Raw genomic sequence first — 17,257 nt, 5'->3', positions numbered from 1 at the left:
GGAATGGACATCTCAGAGGATTCTCTTCATTCTTCTCTTCTAGTGCTGATTGACCATTCTGCTTTCATTCACTCAGGAAAATTCTCTTGCTTAGATACAGTTCTAACAGTGTGTAAGGAATTAAACTTGAGGAATAACCCACTCTTACCAGGAAAACTCAAGTGAGGATTCTGAGCTTGTTTTCAAATCCCTTCATGGCTTTGACCCTCCCTATCTCTGTACAGGCAGTACCAGAATGGGAACAGGTTCCCTTCTTGAGTCCATTCACAAGCCAATTTGTGAGCAAGTTGAATACAATACAGGACAATGTAAAGCAGCCATTTGTAGTACAGGAAAATGTTTGCATATCAGACCTTTAAAATTAAGCCCCTGTGTGGGATCACATTTATAAATGCAAGTGTTTGGAAGTTGAATGTAAATCGTGGACTCCCTATAATCTCTTCCACCCCTCAGTACTGTACTGGAGTGTCAGCCAGGAGTCTTTGTACTCAGGTCCTGAAGTGGCACTTGAAACCACAATCCTCTGACTCAGAGAACAAGGTTATGGATTCAGGTCCAACTCCAAATGGTATACTGCTTGGACGTGTCAGAGTCGGGTGAATAGTTCCTCAGACTCTGGGCATTCTGTATAAACCAGCCCTTTTCCAAACCATTCATAGAACAGCAACAACGTGCAAGGCCAATCTTCTCTCTCTCCCATGATCCCATCTCTCCTGTGCATGTGCTCATGCCATCAATGCAGGTCAACATTGTTTTAGATGCAATGGGTCTTTCTCTTTTGATCACACACATCCAAGGATACATATACCACACTGATGTTGTTACTTTGAAAACCTCTGAGGATGAAAATGCTATTTCCATATTAGAAATCTATCAAATAGATGGCACATGGATGATTTTGGGACAGTGTAGGGGGACGAGTTGAGAATAGTTCACAGGTCGGCGCAATACCGAAGGGCCTGTTCTGCGCTGTATTATTCTATGTTCTAAATATTTACCAAGGGAACTGAGACGGCAGCTGCAATGTGAGGTTTTATTCAGATGGGACAATGACAAGTTTAAATCCCCACCTGATTTGCTGCTCAAAGTCATCTCCATTTCCTCGGTCAGTTTCCCAAGTTTCGGGAAATTCATGTTGCTCCAGAAATGATTAGATTCACTGTGAGAGACGTCAATCAGAGAGCCCACCCACTCTGCCCATTGTCTCCTCTTCCTCTTCCAGAGCTGGTTCACTTCCTATAGGGACTGAAAACCAAGTGAGGAGACGGTGAGTGAAGGAGCAGCTTTTATACAAATTGTATCCCATAATATCCACACCAATCTTCAGCAGTCTGACTATCCTCTGGGCAATCAGGGGTGGAAATGTCCCTTATGCTGTGTGAGAAGATCCAGCTGAGAGAGCTGTTTACTCGGTGCTTTGTGCTGAATTGTTTGCCTGGAGCTGTGTGTTAGATATTGAGTGTGTTTATTGGATTCCCTCTGATTTCCAGGCTGAGTTTTGTTGATGGCTCATTCCTGAATATGAGAAGGTGAGGTGTAAATACCTGGGAGATGCAGCGTGTCTGAGGATTATTACGGATTTCTTATTGTTGAGTTCTGTGTGTGTATGTATGTTGGGAGCTGGTTATTATTCTGTGCACTGTAATTTATACAGTTCCTTTAAGAAAATGTTGCCCTATTGCTGGGATAGTACTGAGGAGAGCTACTTTCTTGGAGAGTATGCTGAGGAGGCTGTACACAGGAATAGGATTCAGACATCTTGTGTCTCGAGTATTCCCACCTCAGAGTGAGATCAATATTCCTGCCATTTCCCTTTACAAACCTTTACTGAATAAAAATATATCCATCTCACACTTCATGTCTCACATTGTTTGTGGAAGTGAATTTTAATCTTATGTTCAAGTATTTCCTCATTTCACTCTTGAAAAATCTGCCTCTCATGTTTAGATGATGCCAATGATTCATCAGCAGATTTGAAATTGTGCTTTCTGTCTCATCAATCAAATCATTCATTAATATGGGGAATAGTTTTTTGAAGACATCAAGTGACATCAATACTGTGGAAGCACTGCACTGCACTGCACTGCAACATAAGGTTCCAGAGTTGAAATTATCAGAGAATCTTATTTCTTAAAACCCACGCAAATGTCAAAGACTGCATATCCAGTGTGTGAATGAGCAGAGTTTTTATAGATTAAATCCTATAATGTTCAGTACTGAACATGAAATATACTGTAATATTCTGGTGATGTAACATTGCTGGATGGTGTGTTAATGGGATTAAGTCCAATGGGGCAACTGTGATCAGGGGAACAGCTGTGTTCTTGATACTGTTCAGACTGATCAGTGTTGCTGCCAACATTCCTATCTATGTGAGTGGGGAGTGACTGCGCAGAGGATAAAAATGGTCTGGGGACAGAGGGGTGTCAGCAGGAGGTGGTTTTGATCATCTACTTGATATTTTTTCCTGAAGACACTTTAACATTGTGTCTCACTATAGTATGCTGGCCCCCTTAATGACTGTGAATGGAGGTATGAATGTTTACTGTTGTTTGATTGGTGGTCCACAATTCTTAACAGGATCTGACACGACTACATGGCTTTTTTTTAAGCTTTTGGCTGTGGAGCTGTTTAACTCTGTTTATTACTGGTTACTCTTGGTGTTTAATCTGCATGTAGCCCCTCATATTCCCAGCGTTGCTCCTGACCTATTTGTCTTCTAGTTTGATGATAATCATGGAATGAGGTCTGTGCCGGGCTGTGAGATTTTGGTGGAATAGAATCATGCTGCTGCTGATCGTTCACTGTACCTTATGGACACTCAGTTTTGAGATCTGCCCACAGTCTACTCCCTCGTAATGATGAAAATGTTGAAGTATTCATTCATCAGTTAGGTAGGGAGTGGTAAGTTTACTTGAACTTAGTTAAAGAGAGGGAGTTGGAGGAAATCATGTTTCCTTTTCCTGTTTTACAGAGGGATTACTTTGTTTAACACCAGAGAATACAGAGAGGATAGACACTGCCAATAGATCCTGACCATCACCCAAGGAACAACTGCGCAACTGTGGGAAGACACCAAATTACTTCACAGCATTGCTCAACACAAAGAAGTTTGGGCAGTGAAACCATCAGCTGGAAATCGATTGGGTCAGGGGAACTCTGATCTGTCATCAGATCTGAAATTCAGTAGTGGTGTGGAGCCTTCCCTCTGAAGGTTCGGTTGTAGGTGGTCGAACAGGGTGAGGCTGGGAAGGAGTATGAGTGGGTCAAAATGTGGTTAGAGCTTCAGTCAGTCATCGAGCCTCATGAACTGACTCACTCGTATAGGTGAGAGCTGCTCAAGTGTGATGAGGGCTCCACAGCCTTGTAAAATCTTCTAATGCACAAGGTGCATCTGCTCTACAGCCACATGGAAGAGAAGCTCTTTGAATGTGAGATGTGTGACCAAGATTTTTCACAGTCCTCAAATTTCCAAACACACCAAAGCATGCATACAGAGGAGAAGACATTCACTTGCGAACTGTGTAACAAATCCTTCTCACAGTCATCGAACCTCCGTGTACACCAACGTATCCACACAGGAGAGAAGCCATTCACATGCAAAGTATGCAATAAGTCATTTGCACATTCATCGACACTCCGTAAACATCAACGTATTCACACAGGGGAGAAACCATTCACATGTGAGGTGTGTGACAAAACGTTTTCGCGACCATCAACTCTTCATGAACACCAACGCATTCACACAGGAGAGAAACCATTCACATGCAAGGTGTGTGACAAATCATTCTCATACTTAATGAACCTCCGGGTTCACCAACGCATTCACACAGGAGAGAAACCATTCACCTGTGAGGTGTGTGACAAAGCTTTCACACAGTTATCACACCTCCAGGCCCATCAGACAATCCACACAGGAGAAAAACCCTTCAAATGTGAAGTTTGTGATAAAGCTTTCCCAACATCTACCAGGCTTCTGATGCACCAGAGGATTCACACAGGAGAGAAACCGTATAGGTGTGAAGTGTGTGAGATGTCTTTCACGCTATGCTCCGAGCTCCTGATGCACCAAAGGATTCACACTGGGGAGAAACCCTTCAAATGTGAGGTTTGTGGGAAATCTTTCTCACAGTCATCGAATCTTCATGCACATCAACGTATTCACACTGGGGAGAAACCATTCACATGTGAGGTGTGCAACAAATCCTTCTCACACTTAATGAATCTTCGTGTACATCAACGCATTCACACAGGGGAGAAACCATTCACGTGCAATGTGTGTGCTAAATCCTTCAGACAATTGTCAAGCCTCCTTAGACATCAGACAGTCCACACAGGGGAGAAACCCTTCAGATGTGAGATTTGTGCCAAAGGTTTTGCGGCCTCTACAACCCTTCTAAGACACCAGAGGATTCACACAGGGGAAAAACCCTTCAAGTGTGAGGTTTGTGATAAAGCTTTCACTCAATCCTCTGGTCTCCTGACACACCAGAAGATTCACACTGGAGAGAATCCCTTCAAGTGTGAGGTGTGTAATGAGGATTTTGAACAGTGTATCACTTGTGCATTCACACAGGGGAGTAGCCAGTAACATGCAAAGTGTGTGGTTAAAGCCTTCATAACATCTTCACCCTCCTGGAATTGGAGTGAAACTCTTCATGAGCGATGTTTATGACAAGGCCTTCATGAACTTCAATCTCCTGAAGCACCAATGGGATCAAGGCATTGAGAAACCATTCAGGTGCACTGTTTGTGACAGGCTTTTACACGGTTAGTGTATCTGCTGGTCCATTCACACAGGGTGAAGAAACTCTTATAAAGCCTTTATACAGCTGTCAGACCTTCTGGATCATTAGTGAACCCACATGGCAGACAAACCAGAGATGGGGGAGTCACGTGTCAGGATTGTTTCACCTCTTCCTCCTCCCTCAGCAGACACCGATGATTCCATGTGATCCTGGAGCCAGGTCTCCTGCTTCTGCTGCACTGAGAGCTGTCTGTGTTGTTTCCCCTCCAGGGGAGCTGTGATTCCAAAGCACTGCCTGTTTCAGCAGGGTCTGTCTCAAACCTCTCCTACATTGACAGCAATACTCAAGCCCCACAAAAGAATTTATTTTAAAAATCTTTGTCGGTCAGCATAGCTCCTGGTGTCCATAGGGAGTTTAAGAAGTAACCACTTTGCTGTTGGTCTGGAGTCACATGTAGGCCAGACCAAGTAAGCATGACAAGATTTCCTTCCTTCAAGGACATTAGTGAATCAGATGGGTTTTTCCTGTCAATCATTTTATAGTTATCATTTGACTCCTAATTGAAGATTTTTACTGAATTCAAAATCCACCATTTGCCATTGGTAGAATTCAAACCTGGGTCCCAAAACATCAGCTGAGTCTCTCTGTTAATAACCTAGAGATAATGTAACTAGGCCATTACCTCCGATCAACATCACCATTCCTCTGCTGTATCCACTGGAGATTTCAGAGGGAGATGAGTTTGAGGTGACAGAAATACAGAGGAGCTGAGGTCACGCAGCAATTTGTATTGGAAGTATGGGAATTTTAAATTGAAGACACTGTGGGACTGAGAACCAGTGAAGGCCAGTGAGCACAGGGTGATAGGTATGAGAGTTAGGATAGAGAGTGCAGAGCTTTAGCTGAGATGAGGTTTACGGAGTATGGAAGATGGGAAGCTGGATGGGAGAGCATTTAAATGATCTAATCTAAAAACAATAGCATGGATGAGAATTTCAACAGCAGATGGACTAATATGGGGTGGGTGTTGGAAATTGGGAATGTTAGGCAAAAGTAAGGACTGCAGATGCTGGAAACCAGAATTTAGATCAGAGTGCTGCTGGAAAGGCACAGCAGGTCAGGCAACATCCGAGGAGCAGGAAAATCGACGTTTTGGGCAAAAGCCCTTCATCAGGAATTAGAAATGTTACAGAGGGAGAAGCAGGTGATATTTGCGATGGAGAGGATATGTGATCGGAAGCTCAGCTGGTGGTTGAAGAAGATGATACTGACCAGTTTTTGTTGGAAATGTAAGTGAAGAGAGCATTCGAGAGTAACTTAAGGAATGTGGGAACTGGAATAATACCTTGAGCCTGTGACACCATTCAGTTAGATCATGGCTGATCTGCATCTTAACTTTACCTACTTGTTGCAATAAATCTGTCAATCTCAGTTTTGAAATTTTCAGTTGAGCCCCAGCTTTAAAAGGTTTTTTTTGTGGGGCAAGAGTTCCAGATTTCCAGTCCGCTTTTTGCTGAACACTCACTCCCTAATTTTAATGCTCTGTCCCTTGTTCTGGACTCTCCCACGAGAGGAATCGTTTCTCATGAACTACTTAACTAATTTGCTTATTAATCTTAAACATGTCAGTTAGCTCACCATTTAATTTTCTACATTCAAGGGAATGTAAACTCAGTCTGTGCAGATAATTTATGCACAGCCTTTTATCCCAGGCATTCTGGTGAATCCATGCTGCACTCCCCCAAAGCTATCCTTCCTCAGGTGCGGTGCCCAGAAATGAATGAAGTTCTCCAGGTAGAGTCTCAACAGAGCTCTGCACCGCTTGCATGTAACATCCACAAGGACACAGCTGGTTTTGGGAAGAGAGGTTGTGGTTTATCTTTTCTCTTCAGGATGGTCCTAGAGTAATGACCATTTTTGACGGAGGAAAGCAGGACCACTAGTGCTTGATGTGGATCAAACAATTCTGGTGAAATCAGTTGTGAGCAAGATCTTCTTGCCTTCAACATTAGCAGCAGGAAGATGGACCAAAAGGATGAGAGTAAAGGTAATTTGAAGCATAGAATGCTGATATAGTTGAATGACAAACCAGATTGATAGCAACAGAAACATTGTGGTGCACAGAAGGCCAAAGAGCAGGGAGTTGGGAATTAGAAAACACTGTCAAATTTGCCTGGGGGGAAGAAAGGATCTTCAAGGAATGGAACTGATTGGCTCATGTACTCATGTGATCACTGGATCTCTGTAACCATTGGTGGGTTTGTAAGTTGGAAACAAGTTCCATCCTGTGTTACCAAAATTCAGTGTCATTTTTGACCATCAGAATTGAGATCCAGACTAAAGGGATTTTAAAGAAACTTCTGTCTGCATTATTTTGAGAGTTTCCCCTGATGTGAGTGTGTGTGTTAGTAAAATGAGCCAGCTCTCACAAGTGGGTAGGAGGTAGAATCAGACACTGCTTTAGTTGGTGATCTGACTTTTAGACAGACCCTCTTCAGGTGACAGGTGTTTGGTTAATACCATGGTGATTAGAATGATTGAATTTTACAGTACTGGAGGAGGCAATTCAACCTATCATGTCTATACCTGCTCCTGGATGAGCTGCCCAGCTAGTCCCGTTCTCTAGCCAGTACTTCTCTGAATTCATCACTTTCAAATATATATCCAGCTCTCTTTTGAAACCTTGCATGGAATCCACGTCCATTGCTGTCACAGGCAGTGCATTACAAATCTCTGAGTAAAGACATTTCTCTTCATCTCACTCCTAGCTCTCAATTTTTGACAATCTTAGACCCTAGTTACTGGCCTATTAGCTAATAGAAGCAGAATATCCTTCTTTACCCTGTCAAAATTGTTCATAGTTTTGAATACCTCAATAAAATCACCTCTTAATCTTCACTCCTCCAAGGACAATGAACCCAATTCCTCTAATTTTACCTTGTATCTAAAATACCTCATTCCTGGTATTCTGGTAAACCTCCTTTGTAATCTCTCCAGGACTTTAACAAACTTCCTTAAGTAAGGTGCCCAGAATTGAACACAATACTTCAAATATGGTCTGACCGATGATTTTTAAAGGGTAGCATCAATTACTTGCTTTTATACTCTCTGTCTCTATTTATATACCCATGGATCCTATAAAGCTTCTAACCACTGCTTTAACTTTCCTGGCCACCATCAGGAGAATCTAGTACTTGAACCCTAAAGTTCTTCTGCTCTTGTATTCCCCTCAAAGTTGTGCCATTGAAACTGTAATGTCTCTCCATGTATCTTCTACCAAAATTATTATCTCACATTTCTCTGTATTGAAATTCATTTGCCATGCGTCTGCCCATTTGGCCAACATGTAAAATTCACTATTCTCCTTAGCATTTTCTCTCATTTGCAGATGTAGAGATTTTGCTCTCAATACCCATTTCAAAATTGCGTATGTAAATCAGAAAAAGCAATCCTTGGGGAACACCACTTTCAACTTGTCTCCAGACTGAGAATTGCCAGTACCAACGCTTTGTTCCTTATATTTTAGCCAACTTCTGATCCATGCTGCCAAGAACCCATCAATCCCATGCTTTTAAATTTGCTCACCAACCTACCACATGGTACTGCATCAAATGCTTTCTGAGAGTCCAAATAACAACATCGTAACACTACCATCATAACACCAGAACGAAGGACCCGATACCCAACATGAGCAAAACTAATGTAGTGTACAAAATCCCATGCAAGGACTGCACAAAACGCTACATAGGACAAACAGGAAGACAGTTAACGATCCGTATACACGAACACCAACTAGCCACGAAACGACACGACCAGCTATCCTTAGTAGCCACACACATAGATGACAAGCAACATGAATTCGACTGGGACAACACTACCATTATAGGGCAAGCCAAACAGAGAACAGCCAGGGAATTCCTAGAGGCATGGCACTCATCCACAGACTCTATCAACAAACACATCAACCTGGACCCAATATACCGTCCACTACAGCGGACAGCTGGAACTGACAACCAGAAGCGGCAGAGACAGGCCACTATAAATGCCGGAGGAAACAGCACAGAAGCGCTTCACAGGAGGCTCCCAAGCACTGAGGATGTCACCTAGACAGGGGACGAAATGTTTGCAAGACAAATTCCCAGCTCGGCGAACAGAACCACAACAACGAGCACCCGAGCTACAAATCTTCTCCCAAACTTTGAATCCTCTTCTTTATCTATCACTGTACTGCTCAGTTGTCAATACCCACATTTTCAAATGGGCTGTTGTCATCATTTTCTAATTTGGTAAACACAAAAGAAAAGTACTCATTTAGTACCTCTGCAATACCTTTGCTTCAATGACCAGCTTATCCTACTTGTTCCTTTTGAGCCTTTCCTAATCTTTTACTATTAATATGTTCAAACAACATTTGATTCAGCACAGCATGCCATCTTTTCCTCCTTCTTGTTTGCCTTCCATATTTCCAGCTTAATCTCTCTCCTATATTTGAGATACTCATCCTGATATTTATTGCTATTATTATTCTGGAGTGCATCATGTGCCTCCTTTTCTTCCTTTTTTTCATCACTACCCTTAGTCATCTAGGCTACTCTAGCTTTAGATACCCCATATTTATTTCTGTATTTTCCTGTCTAGGAAAACTACTGTCCTGAGTATGGTGACGGAGTAGGATGAGTATCTACAGACCTAAGTTGCCACAGTTCATCATAGCTCAATGTAATAACAGTGTGATATGTTCACCTTACACACTTGCAAGATTCATTTCATGTCCTGGGAAACATCGAATCATTTGCAAATGTTTTGTTATTGTAGGCTGAATATTGTGTTGTTTTTCAGCTGTTCTTTCCACTTTCAGTATAGATCTGTAATCCATAATAAATTTTGGCTTAACCCAAACTCTTTATAATTTATCACCATGTTGTGTTCCTATTCACTAACATTCAGGATCCTTGAGTAAGAGTCCTGTACAATGTACATTGGTCAGTATTATTGTCAGCTGGGCTACTCTCCACATCAATGGATTTATAATTTACAGTTCACAGGAAGCAGAATATTTCCTGAAAAAAATGACTTGCATTTAAATATCAATGTTCACAAATTCAGGTAAATGATAGTAATTTAAATCCAATTAAATACTTTTGAAATATAGCCACTGTTGTGATTTGGCAGTCAATTTGCAGACAGCAAGCTCCCATAAACAGAAATGTGATAATGATCAAATGATCTGTTTCAAGTTGATTGCAAGATCTAAATTAATCAGGACAATAGGATACCACCCCCTGCTCTTCTCTAACCTGTGTCACACGATCTTTACATTCACCTGAGAGGCCAAACAGACCAGCTGAGCCAATGGGCCGAGCAGTGGCAGATGGAGTTTATTTTAGATAAATGTGAGGTACTGCATTTGGAAAGGCAAATCAGGACAGGACTTATACACTTAATGGTAAGGTCTTAGGGAGTGTTGCTGAACAAAGAGACTTTGGAGTGCAGTCTTGTACTTACTTGAAAGTACAGTTGCAGGTAGACAGGTAGCGAAGAAGACATTTGGTGTGCTTGCCCTTATTGGTCAGTGCATTTAGTATAGGAGTTGGAAGGTCATGTTGCAGCTGTAATGTACGTTGGTTAGGCCATTTTTGGAATACTGCATTTAATTCTGGTCTCCCTGCTATAGGAAGGATGTTAGAACACAGAACAATAAACCACAGAACAGGCCCTTTTGCCCTTGATGTTACACCGAGCTATGAAAGAATCTAAGCTCACTCCTCTACACTATCCCATCATCATTCATGTGCTTATCCAAGGATTGTTTAAATTTCCCTCATGTGGCTGAGTTAACTACATTGGCAGGCAGGGCATTCCACCTCCTTACCACTCTCTGAGTAAAGAATCTGCCTCTGACATCTGTCTTAAATCTATCACCCCTCAATGTTTAGCTATGCCCCCTTTACAAGCTGACATCATCATCCTAGGAAAAAGACTTTCACTGTCTACCCTATCTAATCCTCTAATCATCTTGTATGTCTCTATCAAATCTCCTCTTATATTCTTCTTTCGAATTAGAACAGACCCAAGTCTCTCAGCCTTTCCTCATAAGACCTTCCCTCCAGACCAGGCAACATCCTGTTAAATCTCCTCTGCACCTTTTCCAGTGCTTCCACAACCTTCTTGTAATGGGGCAACCAGAAATGTACACAATATTCCAAGTGCGGCCTCACTAGACTTTTGTATAGTTGCAGCAAGTTGTGAAACTTGAAAGGGTTCAGAAACAATTTGCAAAGATGTTGCCAGGATTGGAATGTTTCAGCTATAGGGACAGGCTGAATAGGCTGGGGCTATTTTCCTTGGAGCATCGGAGACTGAGGGTTGATCTTATAGAAGTCTGTAAAATCATGAGGGACATAGATAGGGTGAATAGCCAAGGTCTTTTCAATAGACAATAGACAATAGATGCAGGAGTAGGCCATTCAGCCCTTCGAGCCTGCACCGCCATTCAATATGATCATGGCTGATCATTCCCAATCAGTATCCTGTTCCAGCCTTATCTCCATAACCCTTGACTCCACTATCTTTAAGAGCTCTATCCAATTCTTTCTTAAATGAATCCAGAGACTGGGCCTACACTCTGGGGCAGAGCATTCCACACAGCCACCACTCTCCTCATCTCTGTCCTAAATGGTCTACCCCGTATTTTTAAGTTGTGTCCTCTGGTTTGGCACTCCCCCATCAGCGGAAATATGTTTCCTCCTGCCAGAGTGTCCAATCCTTTCATAATCCTATACGTTTCAATCAGATCCCCTCTCAGTCTTCTAAACTCAAGGGTATACAAGCCCAGTCGCTTCAGTCTTTCCGTGTAAGGCAATCCTGCCATTCCAGGAATTGACCTCGTGAACCTACGCTGCACTCCCTCAATAGCCAGAATGTCTTTCCTCAAATTTGGAGACCAGAACTGTACACAGTACTCCAGGTGTGGTCTCACCAGGGCCCTGTACAGCTGCAGAAGCACCTCTTTGCTTCTATACTCAATCCTTCTTGTTATGAAGGCCAGCATACTATTAGCCTTCTTCACGACCTGCTGTACCTGCATGCTTGCCTTCATTGACTGGTGGACAAGAACACCCAGATCTCTCTGAACAGCCTCTTTACCTAATTTGATACCATTGAGGTAGTAATCTGCCTTCCTGTTCTTGCCACCAAAGTGGATAACCATACATTTATCCACATTAAACTGCATCTGCCATGCATCTGCCCACTCACCCAACTTGTCCAGGTCACCCTGTAATCTCCTAACATCCTCATCACATTTCACCCTACCACCCAGCTTTGTATCATCAGCAAATTCGCTAATGTTATTGCTGATACCATCTTCTATATCATTTACATATATTGTAAAAAGCTGCGGTCCCAGCACGGATCCCTGCGGTACCCCACTGGTCACTGCCTGCCATTCCGAAATGGAGCCGTTAATCACTACCCTTTGTTTCCTATTAGCCAACCAATTCTCTATCCAATCTAGTACTTTGCCCCCAATACCGTGCACCCTAATTTTACTCACTAACCTCTTGTGTGGGACTTTATCAAAAGCTTTCTGAAAGTCCAGGTACACTACATCCACTGGATCTCCCTCGTCCATCTTCCGAGTTACATCCTCAAAAAATTCAAGAAGATTAGTCAAGCATGATTTCCCCTTCATAAATCCATGCTGACTCTGTCCTATCCTGTTACTATTATCCAGATGTGCCGTAATTTCATCCTTTATAATAGACTCCAGCATCTTTCCCACCACTGAGGTCAGACTAACTGGTCTATAATTTCCTGCTTTCTCCCGCCCACCCTTCTTAAAAAGTGGCACAACATTAGCCGCCCTCCAATCCTCAGGAACCGACCCCGATTCTATTGAACTCTGGAAAATAATCACCAGCGCATCCACGATTTCCCGAGCCACCTCCTTCAGTACCCTGGGATGCAGGCCATCAGGTCCCGGAGACTTATCAACCTTCAGACCTAACAGTCTCTCCAACACCAAATCCTGGCAAATATAAATTCCCTTAAGTTCAGGTCCTTCAGCCACTGTTACCTCAGGGAGATTGCTTGTGTCTTCCCCAGTGAACACAGATCTGAAGTACCCATTTAATTCCTCTGCCATTTCTTTGTTCCCAGTAATATATTCCCCTGTTTCTGTCTTCAAGGGCCCAGAGTAGTGGAGTCCAAACCTAGACAACATAGGTTTGAGGTGACGGGAAAGATTTAAAAGGGACGTAAGGGATACGTTTTCACACAGAGAGTATGAGATGAGCTGCCAGAGGAGCTGGTGGACGCTGGTGTAATTACAACATTTAAAAGACCTCTGAATGTGTACATGAATAGGAAGGATTTACAGGGATATTTGCCAAATGCTGGCAAATGGGACTAGATTAATTTAGGATGTCTGGTTGGCATGGACGAGTTGGACCAAAGTATCTGTTTCTATGCTGTACATTTCTATACCTCTGATTCTATAACTCTTCGGCGAGATGGTACCTTGGACTGGTACACTGTTCAGGCCTTTGGATTGAGATCTGAATTCACAACCTCTGACTCAGAAACGAGAGTGCTCACTGAGACATGGTTGACAATAACTTAATATTTTATCGGAAAATAAGAACTAAGAGCAAGGGTTAGCCATTTGGTCCATCAAGCGTTTTCTACCATTCATACAAATCATAACATGATCATCTACCTCAAAGCCATCTTCCTGCTCCATCTTCAAATCCCTTGAAGTCTATCAGTTTCTGTCTTGAACATATTCAGTGATTTCATTGTAGTTGATTCATCTTCTAAGTCCCAAGGCTTAGTACAGAATGTTTTTCCCCTTCAAAACTGGAACCCTGAATGTTCAATTTGCTCTAACATAGCAAATGATTTGAGCTGTCAGTGTCTGACTTTGGACAGAATCTTATCATATTTTGGCTGAGTTAATTTCTTGGAACGTTTCTTTCTCTGAGCCTTAGTAAGGCTTTTTCACCATAATTGTACCAAATGCACCTCATTAACTATGTACTCTGCACCTCTCCGATGCTAGCCAAATTCTCCCACTCGCCACAGGTGGAAGAAATCATCGATGTACACATATCCTGGAATAGACTGGCATCCCTGGTGCCAATGCCATCTTGATACATCAGCCTTAATACTGAACACACACTGGCATTCTGGAGTTACCCTTCTATGGCAACATTATGGACAGCAGCCAAAACCTACACTGTTTATGGCATGGCTGACACTTCCTGATATGCAGCAACTGGGTTGATAAAATGGAGTTGTGTATCACCACCAGGCCATCTAGCTTAGCCAGCCTTAGGAATATCCGCTCTTCCTGCTCTCTCCAGTCATTGCTACTCTTTCCCCAGTGTAGACCAGCATTTGATCATTGTTCAGTGGGGGAACCACCACAGAGAGACCTTCAAAAAATGTCAAAGATTATCTTTTAATTATAATCACCAAAAGCAAACAGAAACCAAATGAACAGAAGATGCATTTTGCCTCCATAATATAACAAACCGCTTGCATGTTAACCAAAATTGCTCCTGTTCTCCCTGCTCCTCAGCATCTATCACATCGCCTTGGTACCTGCTGAGATTGTGCAGAGCACACGACGCTACAATGATGTGACATATTCTATGTGCATTTCTCCTCTCCCCCAAAGCACACATGCACCCTTACACTCCAAGAGTGGTCCATATAGCAGAATCTCATCTTTAGCAGCACTGTTGTCTGCTCCATTACAGCCCTGGTCGAAGTATGGGCAGCACTGTATTGGTTGGGGTTGTATAATGGTGTCATGACCCATGATTGCAATGGGTAGCCTTTGCCTGCCAGTACCATCCTTGTCAGGTACCTGTACCCTCAAATGAAGCAAGTACATGAGAGGGCTCCAAGATGCAAGAGTTGTGGCAGCTGCCAGGGTACACACCTCCAAGAGATGGAACCAATTATCACAGGTCCCCTGCACATTAATGGAATACAAGTCCTTCCTACTGCTGAGATCTGATGCATTGTGATATCACAACTTAGTTGTGTACTGTTGCCGGCACTCTGCATCAAAAGGCACCCAGTTGTGTGGCTGAACTGACACTCAGTAGCAGCAGTGTATACCATCTACAAGATGCACTATAGAAATTCACTAAGATCCTTAGACAGCACCTTCCAAACTCACAACCACTTCCAGCTAGAAGGACAACAGCAGCAGATACATGGGAATACCACCACCGTCTGAGTCACACACTATTATGACCTGTAAATATATTGCCATTGGTCACTGGGTCAAAGTCCTGGAATTCCCTTCTAAAGGCATTGTGGGTCAACCCACAGAAGGTGACTGCAACAGCTCAAGAAGGCAATTCACCGCCACCTTCTTAAGAGCAACTAGGGATAGGCAAGAAATGCTGGCCAGCTAGCGATGCCCACATTCCATGAGTGAATAAAAACAAAAATATTTCTACTGCCTGAACTGAGTTGGTCCAGCAATTTTCCTTTTGTTTCATTCAGATCTGCAGTTCTTTGTTTTGTATTATTTTATTTCCAATCAATGTGATTGATCTGGAGTAGTGTAACCACAGGAACAATGTTGTCTCCATGTTTCCTGGTTAAAAATCACACAACACCAGGTTATAGTCCAACAGGTTTAATTGGTAGCACACTAGCTTTCGGAGTGACGCTCCTTCATCAGGTGATAGTGGAGGGCTCAATCCTAACACAGAATTTATAGCAAAAATTTACAGTGTGATGTAACTGAAATTATACATTGAAAAATTGATTGTCTGTTAAGCCTTTCATCTGTTAGAATACAGTGATAGTTTCACTCCTTTCATGTGTAAATCACACAAAACCTTTTTTTTTAAAATGTTGCATTCTCGAGTTAGCTGTTAACAATGGTGATAGCTAGACAATATATTGAAGGTGTTGGCTCCCTGTGTTCTCTATTTATGCCATGATGTTTAGATTGATTCTAATCTAAAAAGTGAGATAATGGAGTTTTACATAAATTCATATAGTTTTTGAGCTCAGTGTTCTACATGAATGCGTGCAGTTTTTGAGTAAAGTACAATGTAACCCTGCAAGCACAAATTCACCCCACAAAATATATGTGTGCATGTGGGTTTTTGTCTCTGTGTGTGTGTCTGTCTGGGTTGGGGGTTGTGAGTGTAAGAAAGTGTATGTGTGTGTATAGTGAGTGCAGAGTGTCTTAAGTCTGTGAGGGGGTACATGTGTGAGTGTGGGATTGTGTGGGTGTCTGTAAGAGTGTGTGTGGGTGTCTGTGTGCGCGTCTGTATGTATGTGTGTCCATGTGTATGTGTGTATAGGAGTGCTTGTGAGAGTGTGTGTGTGTGTGTGTGTGTAGGAGTATCTGTGTGTGTGGTGGTCACCTGTAATGTGACATGAACCCAAGGTCCCGGTTGAGGCCCTTCCTATGGGTACCGAACTGTCAGCATCTGCTTGGCCATTTTTCTCTGCTGCCTGTCCCGAAGTCCACCTTGGAGGATGGTCACCCAAAGGTCCGAGGCTGAATGTCTTGGACCACTGAAGTGTTCCCCAACTGGGAGGGAACCCTCCTGTCTGTTGATTGTTGTGTGGTGTCCATTTATCCGTTATCGTAGGCTTTGCTTGGTTTCCCCAATGTATCATGCCTCCAATCCATGTTTCCTGATATTGTTCTCATGCTTCTCTATGGAACTTTCCTCCCTCCGGTGCATATGCTGATCCCACCACTTAACGTCACCACTGTCTTGGATATTGTTGGTCTTCCTCTTCTGATCCGCTGTCAAACACATCCGAGGATGCACAACTCATACTGATGTTGTCTGTTTGAAATCCTCTGAAGATGAAAAATGCTATCTGTCAAACATTTACCAGCCAGATCTGAGACAGCAGCTGCAAAAAGTGAAGTTTTATTCAGATGGGAAAATGACTAGTTTAAATCCCTACCTCACCTCCACTTTCTCCAGAAATATTTGTGATTTGAGATGCCAGTGTTGGATTGGGGTGTACAAAGTTAAAAATCACACAACACCAGGTTATAGTCCAACAGGTTTAATTGGAAGCACACTAGCTTTCAGAGCGCTGCTCCTTCATCAGGTGATAGTGGAGGACACAATTCTAAGATACAGAATTTATAGCAAAAATTTACAGTGTGATGTAACTGAAATTATACATTGAAAAATACCTTGATTGTCTGTTGAGTCTTTCATCTGTTCGAATACCATGATAGTTTCACTTCTTTCATGTGTAAATCACAAAACCTTTTTTTTTGAAAGTTACATTCTCAGGTTAGCTGTAACAATGAGTGTTAGCTAGACAATATGTTGAGGTGTTAGCCCCCTGTGTTCTCTGTCTAAGCCATGATGTTTAGATTGATTCTAATCTAAAAAGTGAGATAACAGAGCTTTACATGAATTCATGCAGTTTTTGAGCAAAATACAATGTAACTCTGCAAGTACAAATTCACTTCACCAAATATATGTGTGCATGTGGGT

At 42.5% G+C, this 17,257-nt stretch overlaps 1 protein-coding gene across 3 annotated transcripts in view; it reads left to right on the top strand.

The window, feature by feature from the left end:
- The window catches only part of LOC140455634 (uncharacterized), a 37,944-nt gene that overhangs the window by 6,562 nt on the left and 14,125 nt on the right, over positions 1-17,257 (top strand). Inside the window, exons 1-2 of one of the 3 annotated variants that reach the window (XM_072550596.1) lie at positions 1,153-1,267; positions 2,975-4,528. In XM_072550596.1, the coding sequence (XP_072406697.1) occupies positions 3,380-4,528 (1,149 nt within the window). In that variant the 5' untranslated portion in view covers positions 1,153-1,267; positions 2,975-3,379. The other 2 variants (XM_072550595.1, XM_072550593.1) reach the window with 2 other exon arrangements.

This window comes from Chiloscyllium punctatum, chromosome 30, assembly GCF_047496795.1.
Source record: "Chiloscyllium punctatum isolate Juve2018m chromosome 30, sChiPun1.3, whole genome shotgun sequence".
Lineage (NCBI taxonomy): Eukaryota > Metazoa > Chordata > Chondrichthyes > Orectolobiformes > Hemiscylliidae > Chiloscyllium > Chiloscyllium punctatum.
This window is presented reverse-complemented; position numbering and strand designations above follow the sequence as displayed.